This window comes from Rhinolophus ferrumequinum, chromosome 21, assembly GCF_004115265.2.
Source record: "Rhinolophus ferrumequinum isolate MPI-CBG mRhiFer1 chromosome 21, mRhiFer1_v1.p, whole genome shotgun sequence".
Classification (NCBI taxonomy): domain Eukaryota; kingdom Metazoa; phylum Chordata; class Mammalia; order Chiroptera; family Rhinolophidae; genus Rhinolophus; species Rhinolophus ferrumequinum.
Genome location: NC_046304.1, coordinates 15,307,452 through 15,322,034, shown reverse-complemented (window position 1 = coordinate 15,322,034; position 14,583 = coordinate 15,307,452). Strand labels below are relative to the sequence as shown.

The 14,583-nt window shown below is 44.2% G+C and overlaps 1 protein-coding gene across 15 annotated transcripts in view; it reads left to right on the top strand.

The window, feature by feature from the left end:
• RAP1GAP2 (RAP1 GTPase activating protein 2) overlaps positions 1-14,583 on the top strand; it is a 206,452-nt gene that overhangs the window by 147,753 nt on the left and 44,116 nt on the right. For 13 of the 15 annotated variants that reach the window (XR_004421276.1, XM_033089946.1, XM_033089947.1 and 10 more), the window contains 5 exons: positions 574-609; positions 5,136-5,180; positions 5,876-5,908; positions 6,273-6,485; positions 7,642-7,745. Coding sequence is in view for 14 of the 15 variants with exons in the window: in XM_033089946.1 (XP_032945837.1) it covers positions 574-609; positions 5,136-5,180; positions 5,876-5,908; positions 6,273-6,485; positions 7,642-7,745 (431 nt within the window). In the remaining variant the exon portion in view is untranslated. The remainder of the gene's footprint in view (positions 1-573; positions 610-5,135; positions 5,181-5,875; positions 5,909-6,272; positions 6,486-7,641; positions 7,746-14,583) is intronic. The other 2 variants (XM_033089948.1, XM_033089958.1) reach the window with 1 other exon arrangement.

Genomic DNA, 14,583 nt, shown 5'->3' with positions numbered 1-14,583 from the left:
TCCCAGAGAGGTGCTTTGGGGGCAGGGGACAGGGGCGGGCAGAGGTTGACACATCCAGGGCTCAAGCCCCACAGCTGTCCTGGCCAGCGTGGCTCTGCTTTTACTGTTTTTGTGTATTGGCGTTCTAAGTTAGATTTTGAAGGAGGAGTTAGAAGGGCTGTGTTGGCACCACATTTGGAAAACTGCTCGTGGTGGACATCTTAGCCCCACTGTTGGATTGAAAACATCCCAAACATGTATCCTGCTGGAGGCTGAATCCCGGGCCCACAGGCGTTTTGGGGAACTTAGCTTTTCCCAGGGGCCCTACAGGCTCCTCTCTCTTGACAGAGACAGAGTGGCTGCTCTCTCCAGGGCCATTTGCCAGCCCAGTATGTTTTGTTGTTGTTGTGTGGGGTGTTCTGGCCCTCCAGCCCTGCAAAAGCAAAATCAAATTATCTTCACTCTTTATCCAAATTAATTTTGTCTCTGGGGAAGTCCTGGGCTAAGCTTCCAGATGGTTGGTGAGGAGGTTTTCTCAGCAGACCCCTGGCTGATGCCCTATCTTTCTCTCCCTACCCTCTTTGTATCTTTCAGTCGGCGGAGTTCTTTGAGATGTTGGAGAAAATGCAGGTGAGTATCCCCAAAGTGGGGAAGCCGAGCCCTGGGTGGAAGGTGCTGCAGTGACCTTGGGGGACACAATACCAGGCACAACCTACTGGCAAAACTTGGGGGACCTTGGAGGGAGGGCAGAGAAGAGAGAACTCAAGTCCTGATGGCCTGGACAACCTGAGGCCATTTCCAGGTTGAGTGGCGCAGAGGATTTTGGGAAGGCTCCTGCCTGAAGAACAGGGAGAAGATAAACGACTTCAGAACTACCCAGAAGAGCAGATGGGGTGTCATCAACCCCACTGATGTGGGAAGGGTTTGAGAGGGTCTATTGTGCCTGTAATGGGTAGGCAAGAAAGCCTGAAAAGGAAAGCCCCTTCTTAGGGAAGTCACCTTGTGTCTGGAAGGCAGAGTGGTAGGTAAGAGATGGACCTGAGTTCGAATTCTGCAACTAACACTTGCTTGCCAAATTCCTTCCCTTTTCTAAGCCTCTCGCTCCTGTTTTTTGTCTACTCACAGCCCTGTTTGTACCTTACTCTGACACCAAATGTGTGGTTGTTTCCCCCCACCCAACAATTCTGTGACACCAGCTGAGTGTCCTACAATTCTGACACTGTCTACCTGTAGAGTCAGATTCCACGGGGTAAGGGCTCTGCCCCACAAGACTGCCCCCACTTCAGACGCCAGTCCATCTTGTCACCGGTGCTTCCGATCAACTGTCAATTGGAAGTTCCCATGATCCTCCTCTTCCAGTTCGATTAATTTGCTGGAGTGGCTCACGGAACTCAGGAAACTGTTTACTTGCTAGATTATCAATGTATTGTAAAAGGATATAACTCAGGAGCAGCCGGATGGAAGAGATGCAGAGGGCAAGGCACGTGGGAAGGAGCCCAGAGCTTCCATGCTCTCTGAACACACCACTCTCCCAGCACCTCCGTCTGTCCACCAACCCAGAAGCTCTCTGAATCCTGTTCTTATGGCGGTTCCATTACACAGGCGTGATTCCTTAAACCATTGGCCCTTGGTGATTGACTGAACCCTCCAGCCCCTACCCTCTCCTGGGAGGTTGGGTGTGGGTGACAAACTCTCTGATGATTATGGTTGGTTCCCCTGTTGACCAGGTCCCATCCTTAGGGATGTCCCAAAAGTCACCTTACAAATATAAACTGATGCGTAACACTCCTTTTACCTTTATGGTTCTTGAGCGATTTTAGGAACCAAGGACAAAAGGCCAAATAGTATAAGAAACATGCTCCCAAATATTCCCATTGCTCTTATCACTTAGGAAATTCCAAGGGTTTTAGGAATTCTGTGCCAGGAACGGCATGAAGACCAAAATATAAGTTTCTTATTATAAAATCATAATATCACAGGCTCTATAAATAAGCAAGAATAAAAATACCCACTTACATGGTTGCTAGGATGAAATGAGATAATATATGTAAAAACTTAGTAGACACTGAATAGAAATCAGTGTTCAGTGTGGATTTGGGGGCCTTTATAATTATTCCCCACCAAGGGGTCAGGGCTCACAGGTAAGACCCTAGGAATATGGGGAGAAGTCCAGAAGTTTAACTGATACAGGTGGAAAGAGTGGGAAGACGATATTGATGGTATATATATTTTAAGCACTTGTCTGGAGTCAGAGATTGACAGATGTTATCTCATTTCTTCCTGACAAGTCCCTTAGGAAGTAGATATCTTAATATCATCATCCCCATTTCACAGGTGAGAAAACAGGCAGAGATATTACATAAAACACTCAAGGGCTCGTGGCTTGTCAGTGGCTTCAGAGCCGGAAGGCTTAGCCATTCATTGTATTATGATGCATTTTACCCTAAGCAGATGCTCCAGCCTCAAGCAAGGAAGATTCTGTAGGAATGGTCTGGAAGGTATAGGAGGAGAGGCACATAGGGTGCCCACTGCAGTCCTGAGATGCAGACGGTGCTGCTGACAGGGCTTGTGCTGTGAGGGAGTGAGGTCCTTATGGCAAAACTGGGTTTCCCTACGGATGGGGAAGGGGAGGGACTGTTTGAGGGAAAAATATTGTTAGAAGTTATGTCATTATCATGAGCAAGTTATTAAGATTCTCCTCTGTGCCCAGCAGTGTATGGACTCCAAACGAATTTTATATGCATTTATATGCATTTAGGGAACTTACAGTCAGGTTGAAGAAACAGGGATGGCATGTGCCTTGACAGCGAGTGGTGGGAGACCGTGTATAGTTAAACGCTTAGTTGCCTGGAGTGAAGCTGGTGTTTTCACCCCAAGCCCATGGAATCATGGCGCTCCGGGAAGCTGGCAGGGGTTGTGGCGGCTCAGCCTGTCCTCACCCTGCCTTCCCTCTGGTTGCTCCCACCATCCACCCATCCATCACCCCCAGTTGGAGCACCCTGATGCCCCCACAGAGGGCTTCTCTGTTGGAGGACATAATTCAGTCCCACTTGCCCAGCCTCATATCGTTCTGTTGTTTTGAGGCTCCTGGGCTTGCCTTCTTCCTAGATTGGGAGCCTCTGGAGGGCAGGAGTCTTGTGTTTCTCTCCCTCCTCATTTCCACGTCAGCCGACGCCTTGGATGGTGTGCCAGTTCCATCTCAGTTGAGACCGCTGGGGCCTGAAATCAGAGTCCCGGTGTTTAGGTCCCTACCACGGGCTCCCGGGGCCCCAGCCTCTGAGGGACCCCTGGTTTCCAACTCTGCTGTATGTGGGAAACTCACATGTGGGAAACTGGTGGGGATGAAGCGGGTGGCGGGGCCTGATTCTGGCCTTGAGTGTGGGTGCCGTCTGTCCTCACGCTGCAGTTGTGGAGACTGAGGCTCCGCAGTCAAGTGCCCTGGGCGCTCTGCGAGTTGTGAGGAGCTGAAACTAAGACACAGGACTTCGAGCCCCAGCCCGAGAGTCGAGGAATTTGAAGAAGCACCCAGCTCCTGTGAAGCAACAGGAGTTACATGCACAGTGTGGCGTCCCCTCCATCCTGGGTTCTAGTTGTTACCCAGACACTCTCTAGCTAAGTGGCTGGGTTAAGTCACTCTACCTCTCTGAGCCTCAGTTTCTTCATGGCAGGGGAAAGGGAGGTAGTGACAATACCTATTGTAAAGGATGACACACACAGGGGAGAGGGCCCAGTGCTGGGTGGCGGCTCTGACGTGGGGGAGGGGTGGCAAGGAGGTTTGTTCTTCTGCCCAGGGGCTGTTCCCAGGCTGGCATGACTAATGCAGGACAAACAAAACACACTTCTGACATCACCCACCTCCCCATCCGCCCAGTTTGCCTCCCTGGACAAGGTCTACAAGGCCACCCAGGTGGTTATCTTCCTGTGTGGGGAGAGGAGTACCTGTCCAGTAGGGAGGGCCCTCCCATACCCAGCTGAACAATGCTTCGGGGTGACTCAGCCTGGAGCAGCCGGAGTCTAAATCCGCCCAGTGAGCAGGAACCCTGGGTCCAGCGGGCTGCTGGATATGGTCAGATGGCGTCAAATCCAGGCCCCGCCACTTACTAGCTGTATGACATTAGGCAAGCAACTTCCTCCCTGGGCCTCAGTTTCCTCATTGGTTCAAATCCCACTGTGTTATATCATGACTAGGCAGCCGCTGCTTCCAGACTCTCTTCTTTCCAGAGGGGATCTGTTTCTCCTAGTTGTCCCACCATATCCTACCCTCTTTGGATTTATTCAGATTAGCTTGGGAACAGCATGTGCTCTCCTCCCACAAAACCCAGTTGTCAGAACTTGACTATAGGACCACTGGATAAAGCACTGCTCCCGAGCAGTGAATTTTCCAGATCCCTGCAGGGGAACTCTTTTAATCCAGGCCTAGACATGGTGTCTTATCCTTGCAGTGATGTATCGGTGAGGTGGGAGGGTGGGTGTTAGAATCTTTCTTTCACAGATGAAACTATGGAGGCTGCAAAAAGCTCAATGCTGTCAGGGTCACCAATAGTAAGACAGTGGCAGAATGATGACCAGACCCAGGCCGGTGCGTTCTCCCACCAGGGAGGGCGTGGTGCTGCTGTAGCATGGCCTCCAGAGTGCTAGCTCTGACCCCCACAGACATGGGTTCCCATTCTGCCTCTTGCCTCGTCTTCTGAGAGCCTGGAGGAGATATTTCAACACCAGGATGATAATCCTGCCTACCTTGTGATAATACTATATACCTAGCTTTTACTATATACCAATCACTCTTCCAAGGGCTTAACACGTTATCCACATTTAACCTTCATCACTACAGTAGGCGCCATTATCGTTCCCGTTTTACAGATGGGAACACTGAGCCACAGAGTGGTTTTTGTGACTTGCCCAAGGTCATAAGTTTGTAAGTGGCAGTGTTGGGATTGAAACCCCAGTGGTCTGGCTGTGCTGGTGCCTTGCCTGGGTTGCTGTGAGGTCTGAGTGTGACAAGGTGTGCGACCTGTAAGGGCCTCAGCACACAGCAGCTGTTGTTGTTATTACTGACCCCCAGCTAAGGCAGGTGATCTCAAGGGATTTCTCCCTTGTTTGGCCCCTTTTTTTGTGACCCTTGCTTTTCCATGGATCCTCTTTCCTTGTTTCTGCAGGGGATCAAGCTTGAAGAGCAGAAGCCGGGACCCCAGAAGAAGAAGGTGGGCTGGGTGGGTGAGGTGGCAGCCAGGTGGGCCTGGTGAGGAGGCCGGGTGAGAGGAAGGTAGGGGGAGCGGCTGGCATGCTGGGGGCCGCTGTCTTACACTGTCTGATTTTCACCAGGAGACACATAAGTGGCTGTACCTGTGTTGACTGGAACACAGTGGGCAGCAAGGCGGGGTGGGGTGGAGGCCTGGGGGGAGACCTGAGGCTCTGGCTTGGCCTGGGTCCTCTGTACCCACTCCTGTGAGCAAACCACACACAGCGTTTAGGGGAGTCGGGCTCTGTGCTCTGGGCTCCAGCAGGTATCAGTCAGCTTCAAGGTCCATTTCCGAGGCCCAGAGTACAGTTCCATAGTTGGAGGTCAGCCCCCTTGCCTGGACCGTGTGCTGGGTGGAACCGGGGTTACCTTCCTGTTGGAGCCTCCTAGGGTGAGAAGCTAGTGTCAGGAGGGGTGTGAAGTTCAACGTCTCTGTGTTCTGCATCTTCCTTCTTCTGTGTATTGCATCTTCAGCTGGCTGGTTTGCGCTCAGGTTCTGTCAGATCCCAGAACTGCCCCTAGGCTGTTTGTCCTGGTGCAGCCTTCCAGGCTCCCCAATGCACCCCGTCCCCAGACTGGGGAGAGGGAATGGAAGCAGTGATCAAACTTCATGGGCACTGCTGGGACTAACGGTGGCATTGTTGGCTTGTCTTGCAGGATGACTATATCCCGTATCCCAGCATCGATGAGGTAGGAGCCCCCTGGATCCTGTCTCAGGGGCGAGGCTGGGGGCGCGGATGGTGAGGGTCCCTGTCTCGCCCCACGTGGAAGAGAACCTAGGGCCTGAGGCCTCTTCCCCTTTATTACCTCAGCTTCTCCAGGTTTAAACTGGGAATTCCAGTCTAGGCCTTGCAACCCTGGGGCTGCAGGGCCGGTGAAGCTGGAAATGTTGTGACACTGAGAGGAGGGCTTCCTGTTTTTGCCTTTGGCTTCGGATACTGGGGCCCCCTTATTGGGGCAGCTCAGAGGTGGTGGGACACCAATTCTGGGGCCGCTCCCCTCCCCCTGAAGACCCAGGGTGGACTGCAGTGCGTGATCCTCCCTCTGCTTCCAGGTTGTGGAGAAAGGAGGCCCGTACCCCCTGATTGTCCTGCCCCAGTTTGGGGGCTATTGGATTGAGGACCCGGAGAACGTGGGCACACCGACCTCCCTGGGCAGCAGCATCTGCGAGGAGGAGGAAGAGGACGGCCTCAGCCCCAACACCTTCGGCTACAAGCTCGAATGCAAGGGCGAGGCCCGGGCCTATCGCAGGCACTTCCTAGGGAAGGTGAGGCTGAGGGGCCCTGGGTGAAAAGAGCTGCCAGCGTGGGGCTCTGCACGGGGAACCCAGCGAGCCTCTCCGGTGCCTCTCTCTCTGTTTCTGTTCCTTTCTCGTCCTGCCCCCCTCCTTGCTGCCTACCTCTGTCCTCCTTGGAGAGGTCTGACTGGCTCTGCTCTTGGGCAGGGGGGTAGGGGGTGTGCAGAAGTCTGGAAGGCTCAGCGTGGTGGGTCCTTGTGGGGTTCACCCTGAGAAAACGTTCTAGGAGGTGACGGAATGGGTAGTATTTGGGTGGAAGGAAAAATATGTTCTCACACCTTGGAAATCTCCATTTCCATCTAAATCGTACAAATCTCTCATGCCCTCACTCAAGCAGGTCGGGTGCTTGTCCTGGGTGATGTGTTGTGAGCCTCTGATTGCTTAACAGTGACAGTTACATTTCTTTAAATATATCCTGCCCTTCAGACTTGCCAGGTTTCAGAAGTCCCAAGGGCAGAGTCTGGAAGTCTCCAGCCTGAGGCAGCTTTGCTGAGTCTCACAGGGAGGAGATAGATAAGGATCTCCTCCCCGAGCGTGTTAAAATGCAGATTCCAGGGCCCCACCTCATATGGCAGGTCTGAGGTGGGCTCCCTGAGCCAGGGTGAGGCCCACAGTCCAGAGACCGCCCTGCTCCACTTGGGTGGATGTGCCAGCGTTCCCTCCTAGCTTTATTCTCACAAATAGTCTGAATTGGTGGGGGCTGCGCCCGGGGAGCAAGGAAGTAGACCTGGTGTCAGATGTGGATTGGAACCCTGGATCGGTCACCTACTAGTGGTGTGACCCTGGACAGTTACGTAACCTCCCCGAACTTGGTCTCCGCGTCTGTGAAATGGGGATGATGATAGTCTCTCCCCCGTAAAGTCATGGTCTGGTTAAAGGAGATAATAGGTGATAACCCCTCAGCCCCGTTCCTCCACATCCTGCGGACTTGGCAGTTGGAACCCATGACCGATCCTTCTCTTCCTCCCTCCTTCTCGCCTCCCTCCTCATCGTCATCAGTAGCGGCCTCAGCAGCAGCATCCTTCGCTTCCTCCTTCCTGTGGGGCTCCTCAGCAAGGAGGTGATTTTGGGGGCCATGCCTGGAAGGTCCCCCTCTTCCTTGCTAACACCTGATTTCTGTTTCTAGGACCATCTAAACTTTTACTGTACTGGCAGTAGTTTGGGAAACTTGCTTCTGTCCATCAAGTGCGAGGAGGCCGAGAGCATTGAGTACCTTCGGATCATTCTCAGGTAGGGCGGCTGCTCTGTTGGAGGCCACACCCCTGCTGGGGGGGACCCAGAAATACCAGTCTGGCCAGTGGGATGTGGGTGTGGCGGGGGGGTGGGTGGGGCATAGACTAGCTGGAATCCTGTGGCTATGTCCAAGGTGCCAGGCAGGGAGACAGGTGTTTATACCAGCTGGCTGGTTGCGGGAGTCAGAGTGGTATCCTGGTCTCACGATCACCGAGACCGGCCTCTCTTGCCGGGGACCATGGCTCTGGGGAGGATGGGAAGAAAAAGTCAGTGTGGCTCATCCTGCTGAGACACAGCTCCAGAGCGTCCTGGGAGAGGGTTTGCCAGAACACTGTCAACGGGAGAAGTAGATCCCAAAGCATCTGTTCCCCAAGATGGATTGATGGTCACGACAGGAGCAGTGATTTACAGCTAAGCCAGGGACTTCTCTCAAGGGCAGGAACTGGAACTGCTTTCTATTTGGTTTGACTAACATGCTTTGTGGAACCTGCCTTGTACCAGGAACTCTGATAAACACTGGGGATGAAATGATGACCGAGCTGTGGTCACTGTTCTCTAAAGGTTTATGGTCTAGTGGGAGAGAAAAGCAGAGGATTGTAATATGTGTCACTGGTATTATTTAAGCGACATGCACAGGATACTGTGAAAATCCTGTGAGAGCACAGAGAGCCTGTGTCTTATTTCTCTGTGTCCCTGATGGGCTGGTGGAACCAAGAGGGCAAGTGTGAAGGCCAAGTGCTGGTGCTCAGCTGTGAGACTGTGAGTCTCCCAGGCCCTGTTTGTGGAATCTAAGCAGAAGTCCTTGAAGGTATTTGGAAAAGAACAATAACATTTTTTTTCCTGCCCAAATATTGAGGTAAATATGGGAAGGGACAGGGACACATAGCCCAGCTGTGAGAGAGATGGAGTGGTGCCAGGAAGTTGTCAGTGCCCATCCAATCTTCGCTTGCTTTTTCAATCAGAAAGGGAGCAATTTTCTTTACTGAGGTTCACCTGGCTAGAAATCATATTTGCAAGGCATGGAAGAGTCAATCAAACCACTAGAGCCTATTTATGAGGGAGTAAAGCTGAATCTCCATTTCAAATAGGATTTTGAGCTAGGTGAACCTCTGTAAAGAAATTGCTTCCTTTCTTAATAAAAATTAGACCCAGGTTGGGTAGGATATCTGAGTAAGATGAAAGAAAAGACAATAGATAAAATGAGGCACCAGAATGAGATGAAAAATCTCATTGCTGGTTAAATTAAGGAAATAAGAAAACTGAAAATGGTGAAAAAGAATTTTAAATGGCAGTAGAAGTAGTAAAGAACAGAATCTGCTTTGTGGAAAACACAGTAATATTGAGAACATGCTTAAGAAGCTCTCACATAATTCAAAAGAAAACATAACTTTAAAATGATGAGCAAAATTGTAATGAATATGGAGAATCGAGAGCAGGAATTAAATGTGGATAATTGACGTTTTTTGGCTGATTGAAGACTTAAATCCGCAGATCAAAATGACTCATCCAACATCAGACAAAATCAGTGAAAGAAAACCAGTAGCTGGACATATTTTGATGAAAATTTAATATTCCATGGGTATAAAATCACTGAATGAAAACATCCCAAATAATAAAAGCAAAGAAAGCCTACACATGTAGAAAAAGATGAAAAATAAAGGAATCATAAATCAATAAATAAATATGATAGTAGAAGTAAGTCTGAGTACATAGCTGACGTATAATAAATAGTGAGTTAAATTCCACTATTAAACAGCACAGATTCTCAGTTTGGCTCATCCCTCAAAAACAACAACAACAATAGCAACAAAATCAACAACAAACAACAAACCCCCCCCAATCAATCAATCTATATTTTATTAAAGAAAGTAGCTCAGTATATTTGAAATGAAAAGTATTGAGAAAAAGTTATAACAATCAAATACGAAAAGAAAGCAGAGTTGGCAATATTAATATGGAAAACTAGAATTCAAGGCAAAAACGTTTTCAGTGTGATAAAGAGGGCTATTCATGAAAGATGAAATCCACAAAGATATCTGATGAGCCTTTTTGTTATAGTATATATTATAACATAATGTATATATACAATAATACATATATATACATATATACAATGATATATACATATATATACAATGATACATATACAATGATACAGATATATCATTGTATATATACATATATACAGTGTATATGTATATATAGCGTGTATATATACATATATAATTAAAATACGGAGAAATTCACAGAATACAATTGTAGTGGTATCTTCTTATCATAGATTAACTAGGATAGGAAATGAGAAGATGTGGATAATTTTAATATTTATGTCAATTATACATATTTATTTTTGTGTGTATCTATATTTAGCTATCAAGCTTTGATCCTCTAACAGAGATTTCTGCTTCTTTTCAACTGCTTATGGAATATTTTCACAAATTAATTGTAAGGTATATTAGTGGTTTTCTGTGAATCTACTACAAGTGTGTCGTTTTGGAGCTTTAAGGCAAAACAAAGCGAAAAACCAGAAACAAGACCCAGACTTCTAGGCGCCAATCATTTAAAAAGCTATGCAATATATAGATGATGTATTATAGAATTATTCTCTTGAAACCTTTATAATTTTACTAACCAATGTCACCCCAATAAATTTAATAAAAATTAATAAAAAATAAAAAGCAATAAAAATGTAAACATATGTATATATTTGAATATAAATGTATAAGGTATACAAAGACATAAATAATAATATATATTCCTATTTCCTCCTTATTTCTAGCATTCTATAGAACATATTGTTCTGTAACTTGCATCTCTTAGCAATATATCTAAAACCCCTTCCATATGTACATAAAGAGCATCTTAATTCCTTTTACTGTGGCATAGTATTTCATTACATGGATGTGAAATAATATATTTAATGGATCCCCTATTAATGGCAACTCTCAGTATTTTGGTATCACACATAATGCTGCAATGAATAACCTTGTACAAATGTCAATTTGTGTGGATTAAAATAATTCTCAGAAGTGACGCAGCTGGGTCAAAATATAAACACATTTGTATTTTAATAGATTTGCCCAATGGCCTTCTATAGGAAGTCTGTAAATTTGAACTTTTACCAGTAATGTATCAGAGTGCCCATTTTTCCAAAGCCTCTTCAACAGAGTATTTGGTCAAACACTTGGATTTTTGCCCATCTGATGGGTGAAAATGGAATTTAAGTGTAGTTTAAATTTACAATAATTTTACTGAATTACGTTGGGCATCTCTTCATACTTTTAAGGGCCTCACGTATTTATTTTCTGTGCACTTTCTGTTCGTAAACTTGGCTCCTTTTCTGTCTGTTAGTTCAAATTTCTATTTTTAAAAATCTTGCAGATAATTCTTGATAGCAGGTAGATTTAGGAACTAGTCTCGTGAGGCACAAAGTAAATCTAAATAAGTATCAAAAAGGAGACACTTTGCCCAATATATTTGCTTACAGTGTGACACTAAAACTGGAAATTAATAACAAAATCATGTTTAAAAAAACCTTCTTAACCACTTAGAAATAAACAATCTCAACACTTTCCTAAATAACTATTGGGCCAAAGAGAAACTCAAACCTGAAGACTTTTATAAATATATTTATAGAATATTTATAAAATAATGACATTTATAATATTACATATAAAAACTTTTTACATATAAAAAGCTGTACTTAGAAGAAAATTAATTTTCTTAAATAATTTCTTATTAAATGTTTGCAAGTTGTTAAGGTGGTGGTTGTTAGCAAATTCTCTATGCTTCAGTTTCTTTATCTGTGATCTGTGATGGTAGTATCCACCTTAAAACTATTGAATGCTTATTATGTGCTAGAGCCTGATACACTATAGCTACTCAACGCTGGTATCTTCTGTTGTTATCAATATTATTATCTAAAGAAAATACGAGGAAGGAATTAACAAAGATTAAGGCCAAAATAAATAAATGAGAAATAATAATAACACGAGTCTTGATAAATACATCTAGGCTATAGATTTATTTATAGCATAGAAAAAGATATACTTGTTGGGAGAACAAAACAACAACCCAGTAGGTAACTAGCCAGTCAAATGTAGATAAACAGAGAAAATGAAAATACACAAAATTAGGCATTAGAAAAGGCATGGAACCACAGATGTGAAGAAAATTAAACAATTGCTAATAGATTTTATATTCAATCCATGCTATTATATTGGAAATTTTATTTGAAACAAATATCTTCCTAGGAAAGCATACATTACTACATTTAACACAAGGCAAAAACCTGACCAGATCAATCACTATGGAATAAATTTAAAAATTTTTCAAAGAATTATCTCTCCAAAAGTTTCTAGATCTAGATGGTTTGCAGGTTGTTATTTTAAACTCACAAGGAACAGATTTCATGCTATTTAAACTGTTCAAGAGAAAAAAAAAGTATGGAAAGCTTCCCAATTAATTTAACAATGCTTAAAAGAGTCTCATGAAAAATACCAGACCAATGAAATGGAAAAAGAAAGAAAAATAGGAGCCAGTATTCCTTATGAAAATAGAAGTAAAGATTCTATACAAAATACCAGTTCTGCCAACTCAAATCCAAGCAGTCTATTAATAGAATAATTCACTATAGCCAAGAAAGAGTTACTTTAAGAATGCAAAAATGGTTAACATTAGGAATTTATTCATTCGCTGTTTTTAAACCAAGGCTTAATACATGCCAGACTTTCTCTAGGAGTAGGGATAATGTGAGAAATAAACTCTTGTTACCTGGCTATAGAAAGCATTCCATACATGTTAGATATTCTTATTCCTACTCACCTTCTTCTGTGGATATGGATTTTTATAGGCTAGTGAGGGGAACCAAAGATAGATGGTGTGGGAGAACTGAAAGAAGTTTAGAAGAGGTTGAATGTGGAGTGTGTGTCTGAACGTGTATATGTGTGAGTGTGTGTAAGGTTGAGACGACAGTCATTCTGGGAAGGTAAGAAAAGGCTAAATCATGTATGGACTGTGTCTAGGAACTTAGATTTTATCCTATGAGCAATAGGAGAGGTCCTGAAAGGAGAGTGTCATGATCAGATTTGCACTGTAGATGTCATAGCTAGAGTAAGGAGATTGGCTTGGAGGGAAGGTAAAACCTGTAGCAGGAAGATGAGTCGAGAGACTGCTCTGATGAGACTGATGATTATCTAGGCCATCAGGTTGTATAATGTGAATGGTGCCCCCAGAGCTGTGTTAACCGACAGCCTTGACGGGAACTGGAATCAGGATGTCTTGCCCTGAGGATAGAGAAAAATGGGTAGGAAAATTTTAAATACCCAGGGAAAACTGACATTAAGAAAGACAGCCAAAAACATCAACAGATGAGAAATGGATTTACTGCTGATGAAATACAAATAATGACACACTTTCATTATGACTTAAATATATTTAATGTCCTCAAAAGATAAAGAATGAATAACATCTATAAAAGGCGTAATGAATTATGATACAATGAATGAATAAAAATGAATCAAGAATGGATACACATGGGTGTAAAAAGAAAACAAATGGAAGTATTGGAAATAAAAAATAGTTGTTGAGATAAAAAACTCAATACATGGAATAAAATCTACTCTAATATAATCTGTTCACAGTCAAAGAGTGAATCTGTGAATTGGAAAATAGTCTCCAGGAATTCATCCAGAACACAGCATAGATGTAGTGATGAATTACATGAAAAAGAAGATAAGCATATGAAAGAGAGGCCCAAGCATTTGTCTTAAAGGAGTTCCGGAAGAAGAGAATAGAGAAGCCAGTGGAGAAGAAATATCCAAAGAGATAAGGGCTGAGAATATTTCAGAATTGAAGAAAGAAAGCACGCACTATGGTGCTGAGCAAGATTTTAAATACTTCTAGACACATTGAAGTAAAACATTAGAACATCAAAGACAAAGAGAAAAATTTAAAGCTACGTAAGGATAAAGACATTATCTGTGAAGTAACACCAACTAGCCTGAGAGCAAACTTCTTATCAGCCATGGGATGGAACAGTAGCTTTAAAGTGTTGGAAGGAAGGAAGGAAAGAAGGAAGGAAGGACGAATGAACTATTTTAACCTAAAATTCTATACCCAGAAAAACTATTCACAAAGACAAAATAAAACTATTTTCAGACGTTAACAAAAAAAAAAAAGAAGGGATTGTACCACTCACAGACTCTCCCTGAAAGAATTACTAAAGGATGTACTTAGCCAGAAGAAAAGAGAAATCAAAAGAAAAGATGCAATTAAAAAGTGACAAGAAATAGGTAAACTCTGTTGATAAATTTTATTATTGACTGGAAAAAAGTAAGTAATTAAGGGAGGCTTGTGAACTAAATTTATAAACAAAAGTAGGAAGGACAATGGGAAGGGAAGAGTAGTTATTGTTTACCCTTCCCTCCTCAGGAGAGAGATATTAAGTAGTTTAGAATTTGTTGGGAAAATATCGTGTTTCCCTGAAAATAAGACCTAGCCAGACAATCAGCTCTAATGCATCTTTTGGAGCAAAAATTAATATAAGACCCGGTCTTATATGATATTAGATAAGATGCGGTATTATATCATGTTATACCCGGTCTTATATAATAATATATGAGACCCGGTCTTATATTATAGTAAAGTAAGACTGGGTCTTATATTAATTTTTGCTCCAAAAGATGCATTAGAGCTGATTGGTTAGGTCTTATTTTTGGGGAAACACGGTATATAAATATTTGTATTGGAAGTTATAGAAGTACACTCTATAGCTCTTAAACTAGCAGAGGGATAAAAAGTATTTTAAAAAACTTAATTACACTGGAGGTTGGAA